The 14,797-nt window shown below is 45.6% G+C and overlaps 1 protein-coding gene across 1 annotated transcript in view; it reads right to left on the reverse strand.

The window, feature by feature from the left end:
- TNNT1 (troponin T1, slow skeletal type) overlaps window positions 1-14,797 on the reverse strand; it is a 157,013-nt gene that overhangs the window by 130,225 nt on the left and 11,991 nt on the right. Inside the window, exons 3-4 of the mRNA XM_018568265.1 lie at window positions 1,469-1,529; window positions 373-489 (exon numbers count right to left, since the gene is read on the reverse strand). Coding sequence (XP_018423767.1) covers window positions 373-489; window positions 1,469-1,529 — 178 coding nt within the window. The remainder of the gene's footprint in view (window positions 1-372; window positions 490-1,468; window positions 1,530-14,797) is intronic.

Genomic DNA, 14,797 nt, shown 5'->3' on the forward strand with positions numbered 1-14,797 from the left:
CTTGCAGGTGCCTCAACTGGGAAATACTACATTGCAGGCTCCTTGGACCAGGGATGGGGGGGGGAGTGGGGTCTGGCACTGCCAGATATGAGGAAGTACTACTTGGCCGGACAAATGATTATAGTACACAGGGGAGGCTAGTGACTCTGCAGTGGTGTTGGAGGAAGCGAGCTTGGGATCTTATGAGGGGATGCGGGGCTCCTTACGACTTTACGCTATCCATACGGGCTACTTTGAGGGCATGGAGTGCTGTAACTTAGGTCATGTTTGTATTGTACTGCATATACTTGATGTTTTGTTAATTCTATAAAAAATATAATAAAAACAATAAAAACATTATATATATATATATATACACACACACACACATACTATTCTGTCTTTTAATCCAATTAATTCCTCCTCTTCCTTTTTGCGCTGTTCAAAGTGGACATCAATCAAAGTCTGAAGCTCCAAGAGATCTTTTTCCATGCGCTTCCTATGGATGTCCTGTTGGTAAAGAAATATAACATGATCATGTGAGATGCAGGTAAACTTTGGAAAATTTGTAATCTACCCTTCTACATAGAGTGAAATTGTCCACTCTTGATATGTGTTAACATTTTTGGCCATTAAATTTATTTTTAAACATTGGAGAGTAGATGTAATATAACGGTGCACTTGAAAAACTATCAAATGCTTTAATAATACATTGTGGGATTACTTAACAAGGTACGTGGCAATCTGCAATAAGGCAGATTAAGGGCCTAAATTAATATAAAATGTGACTTTTATATAGTCACTGACTTGGAACAAGTATGCAGTAAGTCAAACTGAAGTCAAAATGCCTAATTTGCATTCTTGTTTTAGGCCAGTGACTCACTGACAAAGGATTTAGCCAGGGAACTGGTCAGTTCAGAAGACGTTAGCAATGACAGTTTACATAATAATTGTATGACAGTTTAACCCATATAAACAATTAAGTAATTATATTATCTAACTAGTTAACTGAAATATGATCAGCTGTTTTGGGTGGCTGTACTTGGGTACTGCACACATTATCAACACTTATCTTACTGCTTTGCTAAAGGGCTTGTATGGCCTATATTGGGTTTCAAAAATGTGCTTACTGCAACAAATAGGAAAATATTTAGCTTCTGTGGATATTGCCTACTTATTTATCAAAACTAAAGTAGACATGACATTACTTGTCATCACTAAAGTTGTCATTACTAAAGTTAACATGACAAGTCATAAGATACATGGGATGCAAGTGTTAAAGTGCTAATTAGCACAGAACTAAATAACACTGTGACTGCTTTAAAAAGACAAATGGAGTATATAAAACATCTTTTATGTCCATTGTAATTACCATCCAAAAAAGTATGTACCCTTTTCTTTACAGATAAGTACTTGCATTAGAACATTTTCAAAAGTAACAGTGTCTCTTTAAATCTAAAATAAGAAACTCCTATAAAACAACACTTACATCAAAGTCAACTCGTTCTCCCTCTGGAATTTTTGGCGGGGCAAGTTGTGGCATCATTGGTCTGTAATTGAAATAAACAATAATCATACAATTGGGAATCATTTTTTTTACACTGTTTAGACTCAAAATATATTGAGCATACCTTCCAACTGTCCCTCATTTGGAGGGACTGTCCCTCTTTTGGAACCAAATATCTCTGTCCCTCTTTACTCCTCAGTTGTCCCTCTTTTTGTTCTGATGTAGAGATATCTATGAAAGCTACTTTTTAACTATCAAATGTTTTCTGCACTAAAATCTTTATCTCTTAATTATCTTGTCTGCTATTTTAAAAAAATGGTATAAAGGAAAAGTAATTGTAAAAATAAAAAATCTGGGTTTAACCAATCAATTTTGTCAAATAAATAATGAATGGACCTTTTAGAGGAAGGATATGTGGAAACATTGGAAGACAAAATTATTAAAAATGAGGGCTGTTATCACAGCCCATCATCTCCCTCTGCTAAAAAAAATTGCACATGAAGCGGTGTATTTACATAATAGAAAAACAATGAGGGATAATTTGACAAGTATTCAAATTACTGAAAGAACTACAAAACAATAAGGATTTAATTATAAAAATGGCTGGCAAGGGAGGAACGTTGATGTGATGAGTACAAAGCAGTATAAGGTTATGGCATACCGGATTTTAAACAACAATGAATGGTAAAAAACAATTAAAGACAATTTACTGGAGAATCAAAAGAAATAACTAGTTTAAATAATTGATTTGGCATTTGAGAGAAATTTGATTAGTAAGGACATTATGGTTTTTCTTAAGGTACCATTTCCAATAACACCAGTGTTCTATGGGATTCGCAACATAATTTAGACCTTCTTAGTTTCATTCCTATGAACAATACTTTTATGTTCAATGGGTCCCACTACATTCAGGTGCGGGGATCAGCAATGGGTACAAATTGTGCCCAATTGGTAACCTGTACCTGGGGGGGTGGGAATGGAAATTTTTTGGCCCTCGAGTATCTCTAAATGTACCTGTGCCATATTTTATCGTGGCACAGGTACACTGATGACATCCTCATTTTGTGGACAGGATCAGAATTTGAACTTCTTGACATCTTAAATCATAATAAGTGGAGTTTAAAATTTTCACATGTCCATGATAAGATTTCTATCCCATTCTTTGACATAAACCTAGCCTTCATAGAAAAAGTGTGACAATTCCATTTTAAAGGCATCAATTTGCCACCCAGAATATATCATCTGAAACATCCCTTTTGGAAGAAACTTGAGCATTAAAAGAAATTGTACAAAAACAGGAAAAGAAGTAAAATATCTGAGATCATTCTCATGACTAAAAGCTGAAGGGTATAATGATAAACATCTCACAAAGGCATATAAAAAAAAAGAATCCAACAAAAATCCAAGAAAACAGAAAAGAACACTAGCAGAAATGATGCGGTTAGTCTAATTACGATGTATTTTACCCAGCGTAGGGATTTGTTGCAAATTCATAAAAAACACTGGCATCTCCTAAGTGAGGATGAAACTCGCAAAATATGTCCCTAAGTGCCCAAGCATTAAATATAGAAAGACAAATCTGGCAGGTGTGCAGACAAAGCTTCATGAGCTGCTGGTCTAGCATTGCTAAAAACTATTGCTCTGTTGAAAGCTACTAAAAAGCTCTGTTGCTGTACCTGTTTGCAAGATTTGCTTTTGCATTATTTTGCTGAAGAAACCTGACTTTGTTGCTGTTCTGCTGAAAACAAGCGCATTTTATTTGTTGTATGCTGAAGAAAAGCTATTTTTGTTGATTGCAATGGTTGACAACCTTTGGAAAAATAAAATACTTTTTCTTGTTTAAGAAAAAAACACTTTGATCCCTGAACACCTACCATTCTGGCTAACATAAACATTACAGTAAAATATGGGGGTGGGGATAAAAATGGGGATAATAAACATAGAGCAAGTAACTACAGGGGCATTTATTATGGAGGGCAGTAATACAAGGGTGGAAAGCGGACTCACTCCAGTCAACCTAACTAGTAATGTAGAAACTGTACCAAGGTCAGATAAAGAAATTAGTTGGGATTCAGGAATGAGCAATAATAATACTCAAACCACTAGCACCAAACTGAAATGTATGTGCACGAATGCTAGAAGCCTAGCAAACAAAATAGAGGACCTTGAACTTATGCTACTCGAAGAGGACTTCGATATAGGGGGAATAACAGAAACTTGGCTAGACAGCTCACGACTGGGCAACTCATGTACAAGGGTACAACCTGTTCAGGAGGGACAGGGTTGGTAGAAAGGGGGAGGGGTATGCATGTATGTAAAAAACAATCTTACTGTGCACATACGAGATGACCTGTAACAAAGTAAAAACAGTGAAGCGCCACGGACTGTCAGTTCTTAATAGGACTTGCTTTTAGGCATACTGCAGGATGCTGCCCCAAAGAAGCTGTGAAAGCTGGAAATCTAGGAAATAAGCACAAGAGGGGCGCCTTTCCTGGTGCAGATCACTTTTTTTTCAATAAACATAAATAAAAAACCGAATCATACTCACAAACATGAGTGTCACAAAGTCATGAGGTGAGGACTGACAAGCAGTGAGATGTCCACTAGGTGATACCAGTATAGTGGTGACGTTAACGCCCCCTTCATCAGAAGATGTTCTGATGAAGGGGGCGTGCCCCGGAAACGCGTTAACGTCACCACTATACTGGTATCACCTAGTGGACATCTCACTGCTTGTCAGTCCTCACCTCATGACTTTGTGACACTCGTGTTTGTGAGTATGATTCGGTTTTTTATTTATGTTTATTGAAAAAAAAGTGATCTGCACCAGGAAAGGCGCCCCTCTTGTGCTTATTTCCTATACGAGATGACCTCACCACAGAGGTGTTGAGTCTTTGTGGCTAGAACTGGATAAGACTGAATCTAGTTGTAAACTAATTGTGGGTGCGTGTTATAAACCCCCAAAGAGAAATAGCTGGGAAGCAGAGAAATGTTGCTATAACCGGATAATCTGGTTAATTGTCTGGATATTGACTGGTTGATTTTGATAAAGGTTGGCCTATTCCTAAACCTGTTGCGGGACAATTTCATGGATCAGATGGTTGAGTTCCTGACCAGGAAGAATGCAATTCTGGATCTATTAATCACTAATAATGTGGCCCTAGTTGGAGACATAGCGATTACGGACAGATTCGGCAACAGTGATCACAGGGTGATTACTTTTAATGTGTAAAAGTTGAGGTGTGCTTTTCATGCTCTGATATGGCTGTCAGGTGGGCTATGCGGACCCTCAGATGACTGTGTTGGGTCTCAGGTTGGCTATGCGTTCTCTCATGTGGCTGTGTGCGGTATTAGGTTGGCTATGTGGGCTCTAAGGTGGCTGTGTCGAGGTGAGCAATGCATGCTCTTAGGTGGGCTATGCAGACTCTGTGGTGGGATTTGAACACTCTCAGGGATGCTATGCGGGCTCTCAGGGGGGCTATGCAGGCTCTCAGGTTGGCTATGAAAGCGCTCAGGTAGGCTATGCAGGCTTTCAGGTGGGCTATGCAAGCTCTCAGGAAGGCTATGCAGTCTCCCAGATAGCTTTGCGGGGTCTCAGGTGGGCAATTCATGCTTTTAGGTGGACTATGCAGACTCTCAGGTGGCTGTTTGGGGTTTCAGGTGGGCTATGTGGGCTCTCAGGTGGCTGCGTGGGTCCTCAGGTGGCTATTTGGGCTCTTGTGGTCTATGCGCTTTCTCAGGTGGGCCCTGTGGGTTCTCAGATGGCTGTGTGGGGTCTCAGGTGGGCTATGGTGACTCTCAGATTGCTGTGTGGTATCCCAGGTGGGCCATGCACTCTCTCTGGTGGGCTATACAGCCTCTATGGTGAGCTATGCTGGCTCTCAGAAGGCTGTGTGGGGTCTCAGGTGGGTTATGTGTACTCTCAAGTAGGCTATGCAGGCTCTCAGGTGGGCTATGCGGGCTCTCAGGTGGGCTATGCAGGCTCTCAGGTGGGCTATGCAAGCTCTCAGGTGGGCTATGCAGGCCCTCATATAGCTTTGCATGGACTCAGGTGAGCAATGCATGCTCTTAGGTGGGCTATGAACACTCTCAGGGATGCTATGTGGGGTCTCAGGTTGGCTATAAGGACTCACAGGTGGCTGTGTTGGCTCATAAACAGGCTGTGTGGGGCCTCAGGTGGCTGTGTGGGCTCTCAGAAATGAACACTCTCAGGGATGCTATGTGGGGTCTCAGGTTGGCTATAAGGACTCACAGGTGGCTGTGTTGGCTCATAAACAGGCTGTGTGGGGCCTCAGGTGGCTGTGTGGGCTCTCAGATGGCTGTGTGGGCTCTCAGATGGGCTGTGTGGGCTCTCAGATGGGCTGTGTGGGCTCTCAGATGGGCTGTGTGGGCTCTCAGATGGGCTGTGTGGGCTCTCAGATGGGCTGTGTGGGCTCTCAGATGGGCTGTGTGGGCTCTCAGATGGGCTGTGTGGGCTCTCAGATGGGCTGTGTGGGCTCTCAATGTGGCTGTGTGCGGTATTAGGTTGGCTATGTGGGCTCTAAGGTGGCTGTGTCGAGGTGAGCAATGCATGCTCTTAGGTGGGCTATGCAGACTCTGTGGTGGGATTTGAACACTCTCAGGGATGCTATGCGGGCTCTCAGGGGGGCTATGCAGGCTCTCAGGTTGGCTATGAAAGCGCTCAGGTAGGCTATGCAGGCTTTCAGGTGGGCTATGCAAGCTCTCAGGAAGGCTATGCAGTCTCCCAGATAGCTTTGCGGGGTCTCAGGTGGGCAATTCATGCTTTTAGGTGGACTATGCAGACTCTCAGGTGGCTGTTTGGGGTTTCAGGTGGGCTATGTGGGCTCTCAGGTGGCTGCGTGGGTCCTCAGGTGGCTATTTGGGCTCTTGTGGTCTATGCGCTTTCTCAGGTGGGCCCTGTGGGTTCTCAGATGGCTGTGTGGGGTCTCAGGTGGGCTATGGTGACTCTCAGATTGCTGTGTGGTATCCCAGGTGGGCCATGCACTCTCTCTGGTGGGCTATACAGCCTCTATGGTGAGCTATGCTGGCTCTCAGAAGGCTGTGTGGGGTCTCAGGTGGGTTATGTGTACTCTCAAGTAGGCTATGCAGGCTCTCAGGTGGGCTATGCGGGCTCTCAGGTGGGCTATGCAGGCTCTCAGGTGGGCTATGCAAGCTCTCAGGTGGGCTATGCAGGCCCTCATATAGCTTTGCATGGACTCAGGTGAGCAATGCATGCTCTTAGGTGGGCTATGCAGACTCTGTGGTGGGATATGAACACTCTCAGGGATGCTATGTGGGGTCTCAGGTTGGCTATAAGGACTCACAGGTGGCTGTGTTGGCTCATAAACAGGCTGTGTGGGGCCTCAGGTGGCTGTGTGGGCTCTCAGGTGGCTGTGTGGGCTCTCAGATGGCTGTGATGCAAGCTCTCAGGTGGGCTATGCAGGCCCTCATATAGCTTTGCATGGACTCAGGTGAGCAATGCATGCTCTTAGGTGGGCTATGAACACTCTCAGGGATGCTATGTGGGGTCTCAGGTTGGCTATAAGGACTCACAGGTGGCTGTGTTGGCTCATAAACAGGCTGTGTGGGGCCTCAGGTGGCTGTGTGGGCTCTCAGATGGCTGTGTGGGCTCTCAGATGGGCTGTGTGGGCTCTCAGATGGGCTGTGTGGGCTCTCAGATGGGCTGTGTGGGGTCTCTTAGGTGGCTGTGTGGGGTCCCAGGTAGGGTTGGGCTCTATGTGCGAGCCGAACGTGAGTTCGACTCGAACATTGCTAGTTCATGTGTTCACCGAACACACAAACTATTGACGGGTAGTTTCGACGGGTAGTTCGCCCACCGAGCAACCCATAAGGCAATGCACCTTCTGAAGCCATAATTGGCTAAAGTCTTGCACCTGACCACAGGTCAGGTGCAAGACTTTGTCCAATCAGAGCACAGAGGACTGTGAGAGCCATGATTGGGAAAAGTCATGATGACTCTGCCCAATCATGGCTCACCTGTTACAACTTTAAACAGTTGGGCTGAGATAGCTGTCACTGCTAGCTCCACCCAATTGTTTATAAGTTGCCGGCATCTGTCAAAATGCGATTCTGTGGTGGGTGTTCATCGAAAAGGATGGGAAGGGGCTCATCTGAGTTTTGAAAAAATATTTCTATTTATTTTTTATTGTTTTATTTTTTATTTCGTTGAGTCGTCGTCATCGTGGACAACGCTGGGCGCTGTGATTGCCCCTGGATTATGTCAGATAATGGCCCTTTTTACGGCCAATAAATTGCATATAAGGCTTCAAAAGAGGGACATTTGATTTTCAAAGTTCTACCCCCATAGACTTGCATTGAATTTGAGTTTGAATTCAACTTTTCTCCATGTTCGAAAGTTTGAATTCAAACTGAACAGGGCGGTGTTTGGCCCATTACTAGTATCAGGTGGGCAATACAGGCTCTCAGGTTGACTATGCAGACTCTCCGGTGGGCTATGTGCACCCTCAGGTGGCTGTTTGGGCTCTTTGTTGGTCTATGCAGGCTCTTAGGTGGCTTTGTTGGGTCTTAGGTGGGCTATGTTGGCTCTCAGTTGTTTGGGGTCTCAGGTGGCCTATGTGGACTCTCATGTAGCTGTGTGTGGTCTCTGGAGGGATATGCAGGCTCTCAAGTGACTGTCTTGGGTCTCAGGTGGGCTACAGTATGTGGACTCTCATGTGGCTGTGTGGACACTGAGGGGTTCTGGGGGTTCTGGTTATGTGGGGTCTCTATGGCTATGAGGGCTCTCAGGTGAGCTATGCAGACTCAGGTGGTTGTGCAGGTCTCAGGTTGGCTATGTGGCCTCTCAGGTGGCTGTGTGGGGTTACAGGTGGGCTATACAGAGTCTCAGGTAGCTCTGTGTGGTCTGAGTTGGGCTATGCGGACTCCCAGGTGGCTGTGCTGGGTCTCAGGTTGGCTATGCGGGCTCTCAGGTGGCTTTGTGGGGTCTCAGGTGGGCTATTAGTTGGGTCATGCGGCTCTCAGGTGGGCCATGCATGCTCCCAGGTGGGCTATGCAGGCTCCTGGATAGCTGTGTGGGGTCCCAGGTGGCAGTGTGGCCTCTCAGGTGGGCTATGCAAGCTCAGAGGTGGCTAAGTGGGGTCTCAGGTGGGCTATGTGAGTTCCCAAGTGGCTGTGTGGGGTCTCAGGGAGGCTATGCTGACACTCAGGTGGCTGTGTGGGATTTAAGGTGGGCTATGTGGGTTCTCAGGTGGCTGTGTTGGGTCTCAAGTGGCTGTGTTGGGTCTCAGGTGGGCTATTTGGGCTTTCAGATGTCTGTGTGGGTCTCAGGTTGGCTATACGGGCGATGCAGGCTCTCAGATGGCTGTGTGGGGGTTCAGGTGGGCTATGCCGGCTCTCAGGTGGGCTATGCAGGCTCTCTGGTGGGCTATGCAGGCTCTCTGGTGGGCTATGCAGGCTCTCAGGTGACTCTGGGTCTCAGGTGGTCTGTGCAGGCTCTCAGGTGGTTGTGTGGGATCACAGGTGGGCTATGCAGGATCTTGGGTAGCTGCGTGGGGTCTGAGGTGGGTTATGTGGGCTCTAATGTGGCTGTGTGGGGTTTAAGGTGGGCTATGTTAGCTGTGTGGGGTCTCAGGTGTGCTAAACAAACTCCCAGGTGGCTGTGTGGGGTCCAAAGTGGGCTATGCCTGCTCTCAGGTGGGCTATGTGGGCTCTAAGGTTAGGTTTTAGGCTTTCAGATGGCTGTGTGGGGTCTCGGATATGCTGTGCAGGCTCTAAAGAGGGCTATGTAGACTCAGGTAGGCTATGCAGACTCTCAGGTGGGCTATGCAGACTCTCAAACTGCTGTGTGGGCTCTCAGACGGGCTATGCAGACTCTAAGGTGGATTATGAGGGCTCTCAGATGGCTGTGTGGGGTTACAAGTGGGCTATGCAGGTTCTGAGGTGGCTGAGTGGGGTCTCAGATGGGCTCTTAAGTGGCTGTGTGGGGTCTCAGGGGGCTATGCTGACATTTAGGTAGCTTTGTTGCATCTCAGGTGGGCTATGTGGGCTCTCAGGTTGCTGTGTGGGGTCTCAGGAGGGCTCTGCGGGCACTTTGGCTGTGTGGGGTCTCAGGTGGGCTATGCAGGCTCTCTGGTGGCTGTGTGGGGTGTCAGGTGGGCTATGCAGGCTCTCTGGAGGCTGTGTGGGGTCTCAGGTGGGCTATGCAGGCTCTCAGATGGGCTATGCAGGCTCTCTGGTGGGCTCTGCTGACTCTCAGGTGTTTTTTGCCCACTCCGAGGTGGGCCCTACGGGAGGATCTCAGGTTGGCTATGCAGGCTCTTGGATAGTATATGTGCACGCCAAGCTTAGCTATGCACACTCTCAGGTGGGTTATACAGATTCTGCAGGCTCTTTTTCAAAATGTTGAGCTATTGGATTATCCTTTTCCTTTTTCTTGATATTCCTTAAATGTTCACCTATTCTCACCCGTAATTAGCGTTTTGTTTGCCCTGTGTAAAACTTCCTACAGGTACACTCCAGTTGGAAAACTACACTACTTGTTGCACAATTGATACATTGTGTTATTTCATAGGTTTTTGACCATCACTACTGGAGAAATGTTTAGATTTAACCACAAACGGACATATTTGGCATCTCCCACATGGGTACATCCTTTAATTTTATTATCTCCTGTTAACCATGTGTTTTATGTACTTGATTTGTATTCTGAGCATACTAGATGGTCTCTTAAAGTCACATGCTCTACGGGCCAACAATTGGGGATATGGGCCTACTATTTTTCTCAATTCAGGATTTAGGGGGAACACATTTGCCCATTTTACAATGAGATTTAGACTTTAAAATGTGTCTTAACTTCTCCCATTGTAAACCATACTGTGTAATCATGAGAACAGGGCTTTCACATTTTACAATTTTCTTTTATCCTTTTTTCTTTCCCCCTCTAATATTTGTGCTCATGTTCTCCCATCTTCTCCTTCTAAGTGTTCTGTGAGAGTATCCCATCCTAAATTTGTCATAAAAAGATTTTTATTTCTCTATATAGTCTATGTTAAATGAGCAATTCCGTTTAATACGTAAAAACTGACCTGTCGGTATCCCCTGTATAAGGGGTTTTAGATGATGATGACTATTGGCATGAAGTCCTGTATTCGCTTTTTGTATTCTTTTCTGAAAGTTTTATTTTCCAATTTGTTGCCTTCTAATCTAATCCTTAAGTCTAGAAAAGGGATTTGCTCTTGACTCACCATAAATTTTAGGCAAATATTTTTATTATTCACATTTAATTCCTGTATGAACTGTTCCAATTTCTCTTTTGGGCCCTCCCATATTATAATAATGTCATCGATGTACCTGAGCCATATCTTTGACATGACTCAGGTACAATCGATGACTATATACCTCCCATGTCTGCCAAATACCTAAGTGGAGGCAGGCATAGGCTGGCATCCAGGGTGCCCCCATTGATGTCCCTTTATTCTGTTTGTAATATAGTCCATCAAATTGGAAAAAGTTGTTATTTAAAGGTAAATTCCAAAAGTTCTGGAAAATGAACTCATTTTGGGGGGCTGCTAATGGACATTGTTCCTCCAGGAAGTAATTTACTGCCTCCAATCCACATTCATGAGGTATTTAAGGATTCCACATCTATACCCACAAGGGATGATCCTGTCTTTACCTCTATCTCAGAGATTTTACAGAGTAAATCCCCTGTACCTTTTATATAAGATGGTAATTGGAACACCAAATTCTTAAGGAGATTGTCCAGATATTTTCCCAAATTTTCTAATGGACCTCCCACCGCCGACACTATTGGTCTTCCCGGGGGTTATCCCTATTCTTGTGTATTTTTGGTATGATATAGAAGGAAGGGACATTGAACCATTTCAACCTCATAAATTTGAATTCTCTAGTGATAATTAAACCTGCTTCTCTTGCCATGTCCAATTTATTTTTTATAAATTATTTATTTATAGTCGTACATAGTGTATAAAAGACAGGTCAAGAAAATCAACATAGCAGTAGGGTATCACAGGATTAACACTCTTGAAATCAATTACATTTCCACTCAGCCTTAATCTATAGAGAGTCTACACCAGATAATGTATGATTAGGGAGCATTGGTCACCGAGCTCATCTACATTTATGAGTGAAAAGGGTAGAATGAGGATGAAAGAATAGGAGGGGAGAGTAGACGGGAGTGGAAAAGGACAAGAGGGTAGCAAGGAGAAGATATACAGACGCTCAACTACAAATCCTCAGTGGTTTTTGGTCGTTTCAGTGAGTGATCCAGCCTCGTGTATGTCTGACTGCTATCCATAGGAATATACTAAATGGATGCAGTCCCGCATCTCCACCCCAGGTAGGTCAACTGTCTCCACGGAGCCTCTGTGATTTCTTCATCCCACCTCACTCAGTAGGGCTATATATTCCTGGGATGCAGTGAATTCTGTCCAGTAGAACCAGGTTCGATTGAACTGGGTAACTCTATGGTTGGCAGAGGCCAGGAGATCCTCCATTCTGTAGATCTCTCCGACCCATGGCAGCCACAGTGAGATACAGATGTGCGCTTCCAGTATAGGGGGATGCACACTTTCGCCGCACTGAGTAACTGTACTAGAAGCTATCTCTTGTAACGGCGCAGGGGCATGGGAGCTAGGTGCAGGAGATATTAAGCCGGGTCTGACCCAAAACCAACCCCCGTCAATGTGTGACAGACCTCAGCCCCTTTACTCCAGAAATCTCTGAGCAGAGGGCAGGACCAGAATATGTGCAGAAGTGATCCTTCCTGTTCTTGACATCGCCAACAGAGTGGTGAGCACTGTGGAAACATCTTATGTAGGGTTTTTGGCACTCGGTACCGTCTGGACAGGATTTTAAATCCCGTTTCTTGGACACTACTAGAGATAGAGGCTTTGTGCATAATCTGAAAGATCCTATCCACTTGGGGTGTAGTAAAACTGGTTCCCATATCCCTTTCCCATTTACATATAAAAACCGGTTGGGGAAGGTCAGGTGGATCGCAGAGCAAATGCTAGGACACTGACAGGCCATGGCAAGCAGGACCCTTTTTCAAACAGCTTTCTTCAAAGGGAGTCAGAGGGGGCATAGATTGCGGTTGCCGCACCATTTTGGTGAGGAAATGTTGCACCTGGAGTGCCTTCCAGAAAGTCATGGGAGGGGTAGAGCATGCTTGGATATCTCAAATAGGTAGGAGCTCTGTGCCTGCATGGAAATGGTATATCCTAAAACTTCCCGACCATATTAAACAATTGACCTCTCTATCACGGGGATAGGTAGGTAGGTATGTCTGGTTGTCCCAGCACTGGGGTCATCAGAGAGGGGTACACATCTGACCTACATAAGTCCTGTCTGCTCTACAGATGGCCAGAGTGGGGCCGACGAGCGGGTGGGTCCAATATTGGCCCGTATATTTCTCATCTAGCCAAGGTAGGCCCCCAAGGAGAATCAGAGAGCAGGACTGCTCCATTTGGATCCATCGTTTCTCCGTCTCCTCTGGCACCAATCTAGCACTCTGGCCATATGAACTGCCTTGTGATAGCAAGAGGGATCAGGTAGCCAATTGCCCCACCTATGTTTAGGTCAAGACATAAGCATCTGGCTGAGATGGTGACCCTTATGTGCCCAGAGGAATCTGCCAAATTCGCCGTTCACCTTTTTAAGAAAACTAGCCGGGATGTGTATCGGCAAAGTCTGGAGGAGATATAGGAGGCGGGGCAGAACGTTAATTTTGAGGATGCTATTCCGGCCAAACCAGGTAAATATGTTCTTCGTCCAAAGCTTTAGATCAAATTTCACCTGAGTAAGGAACGGCGGAAAGTTGGCCGAGAAGATCCCTCCGCGGGAGGAGGTCAGGTAGATCCCCAGATATTTAATACTATGTCGAGCCTATTTGAATGGGAAGTAAGAAGAGAGGGATTCAATAATCGTATTGGGTACATTAAGGTTCAAGGCCTCTGATTTCTGCAAGTTGATGGTAAAATTGGACAGGGATTTGTAGTGGGTTAATTCCGCAAGAAGATTTGGCAGGGAGGTAGCAGGACTTGTCACAAAAAAGAGCAGGTCGTCTGCATAGCCTGCCATTTTATGGGTCGACCCTACTGCAGAGAGTCCAGGAAAGTTCGGGTTGTTATAAATACGACATAAAAGGGGTTCTAAGGTCAGTACAAACAGGAGGGGAGATAGTGGGCATCCCTGACGTGTGCCATTGAAAAGCAAAAAGTCAGCAGGTGCCCCTCCTTTAAGTCGTACATGAGCTGTGTCAGACTGCTTGCATGACAGCATAGTGCCTACAGTTAGGGCTAGTTCACATCATCATCAGTGCGTTGTGGCCGGAACATACTGGATCGCATTGCGGCCGGCTCAATATGTTGTGGGGTGGGATGGGGCGTGGCAGTGCAGTGAAGTGAATGACACCTCAGCCATGCCCTCTGGCCACAATGCGATCGGCCGCACGGGAACGCATGGCACATCAATGCCTGCATTCCGGTCTGGTCCGGTCAGAAAAAAAATAGTGCTTGCAGCTTTTTTACTGACCGGACCTCAGGCATTGATGTGCCTTGCGTTCCCGTGCGGCCAACCACATTGTGGCCGGAGGGTGTGGCTACGGTGCCATCCCCTTCACTGCCACGCCCCACAACAAATTGAGCTGGCCGCAATGCGATCCAGTTTGTTCTGGCCGCAATTGGATGGTGGATCCTGCGATCCAGGCTGGGGGGCGCAGAAGGGAGGGCTGTCATGTCGAATGGCTGAGCGGTGAGGAGGAGGGAAGCCGCAGCTTTCAGGACGGCTGAGCAGGGAGTAGAGCGGCGCCGCTGTCATCCTGTCAGTTTCAGGATGCCAGTGGCTCTGTGCTTAGCCAAGCGGAGGATCGGTAAGTATCATTGATATTTACCGATCCTCCGTGTGCAGCGCAAACACTGGAGTGATCGTGCTGCACATGGTACTATGTGTCCCCAGTTATGAATGAACAGGATGTGATTTACATCACTTCTTTTCCCCATTCAGAAACTGGTGATAGTAAACATTTTACTATCATCAGTGTCTGAATGAATGGGAAGTCTCTGTACTGAGTGCTCTTTATTCAATTAGAACAGAGGATGCAGAAAAAGAAATTGAGGACTTTGTGTCCTCAATTTCTTTTCTATTTTAAAAGGTAAATGTCAGGGGCCTGTTTAGACCCCTAATATTTTCCTGAAGTCCCCCAACAGTAAAAAAAATAATAATAATAAATAAAAAAGTGTTTTAATTTATTAAAACATATTTTTTTAAAAGTGAAAATTACCCCCCCCCCCCCCCCACCATTATTTAAAA

The sequence above is a fragment of the Nanorana parkeri genome, unplaced genomic scaffold, assembly GCF_000935625.1.
Source record: "Nanorana parkeri isolate BGI_ZX_2015 unplaced genomic scaffold, ASM93562v1 scaffold1164, whole genome shotgun sequence".
Lineage (NCBI taxonomy): Eukaryota > Metazoa > Chordata > Amphibia > Anura > Dicroglossidae > Nanorana > Nanorana parkeri.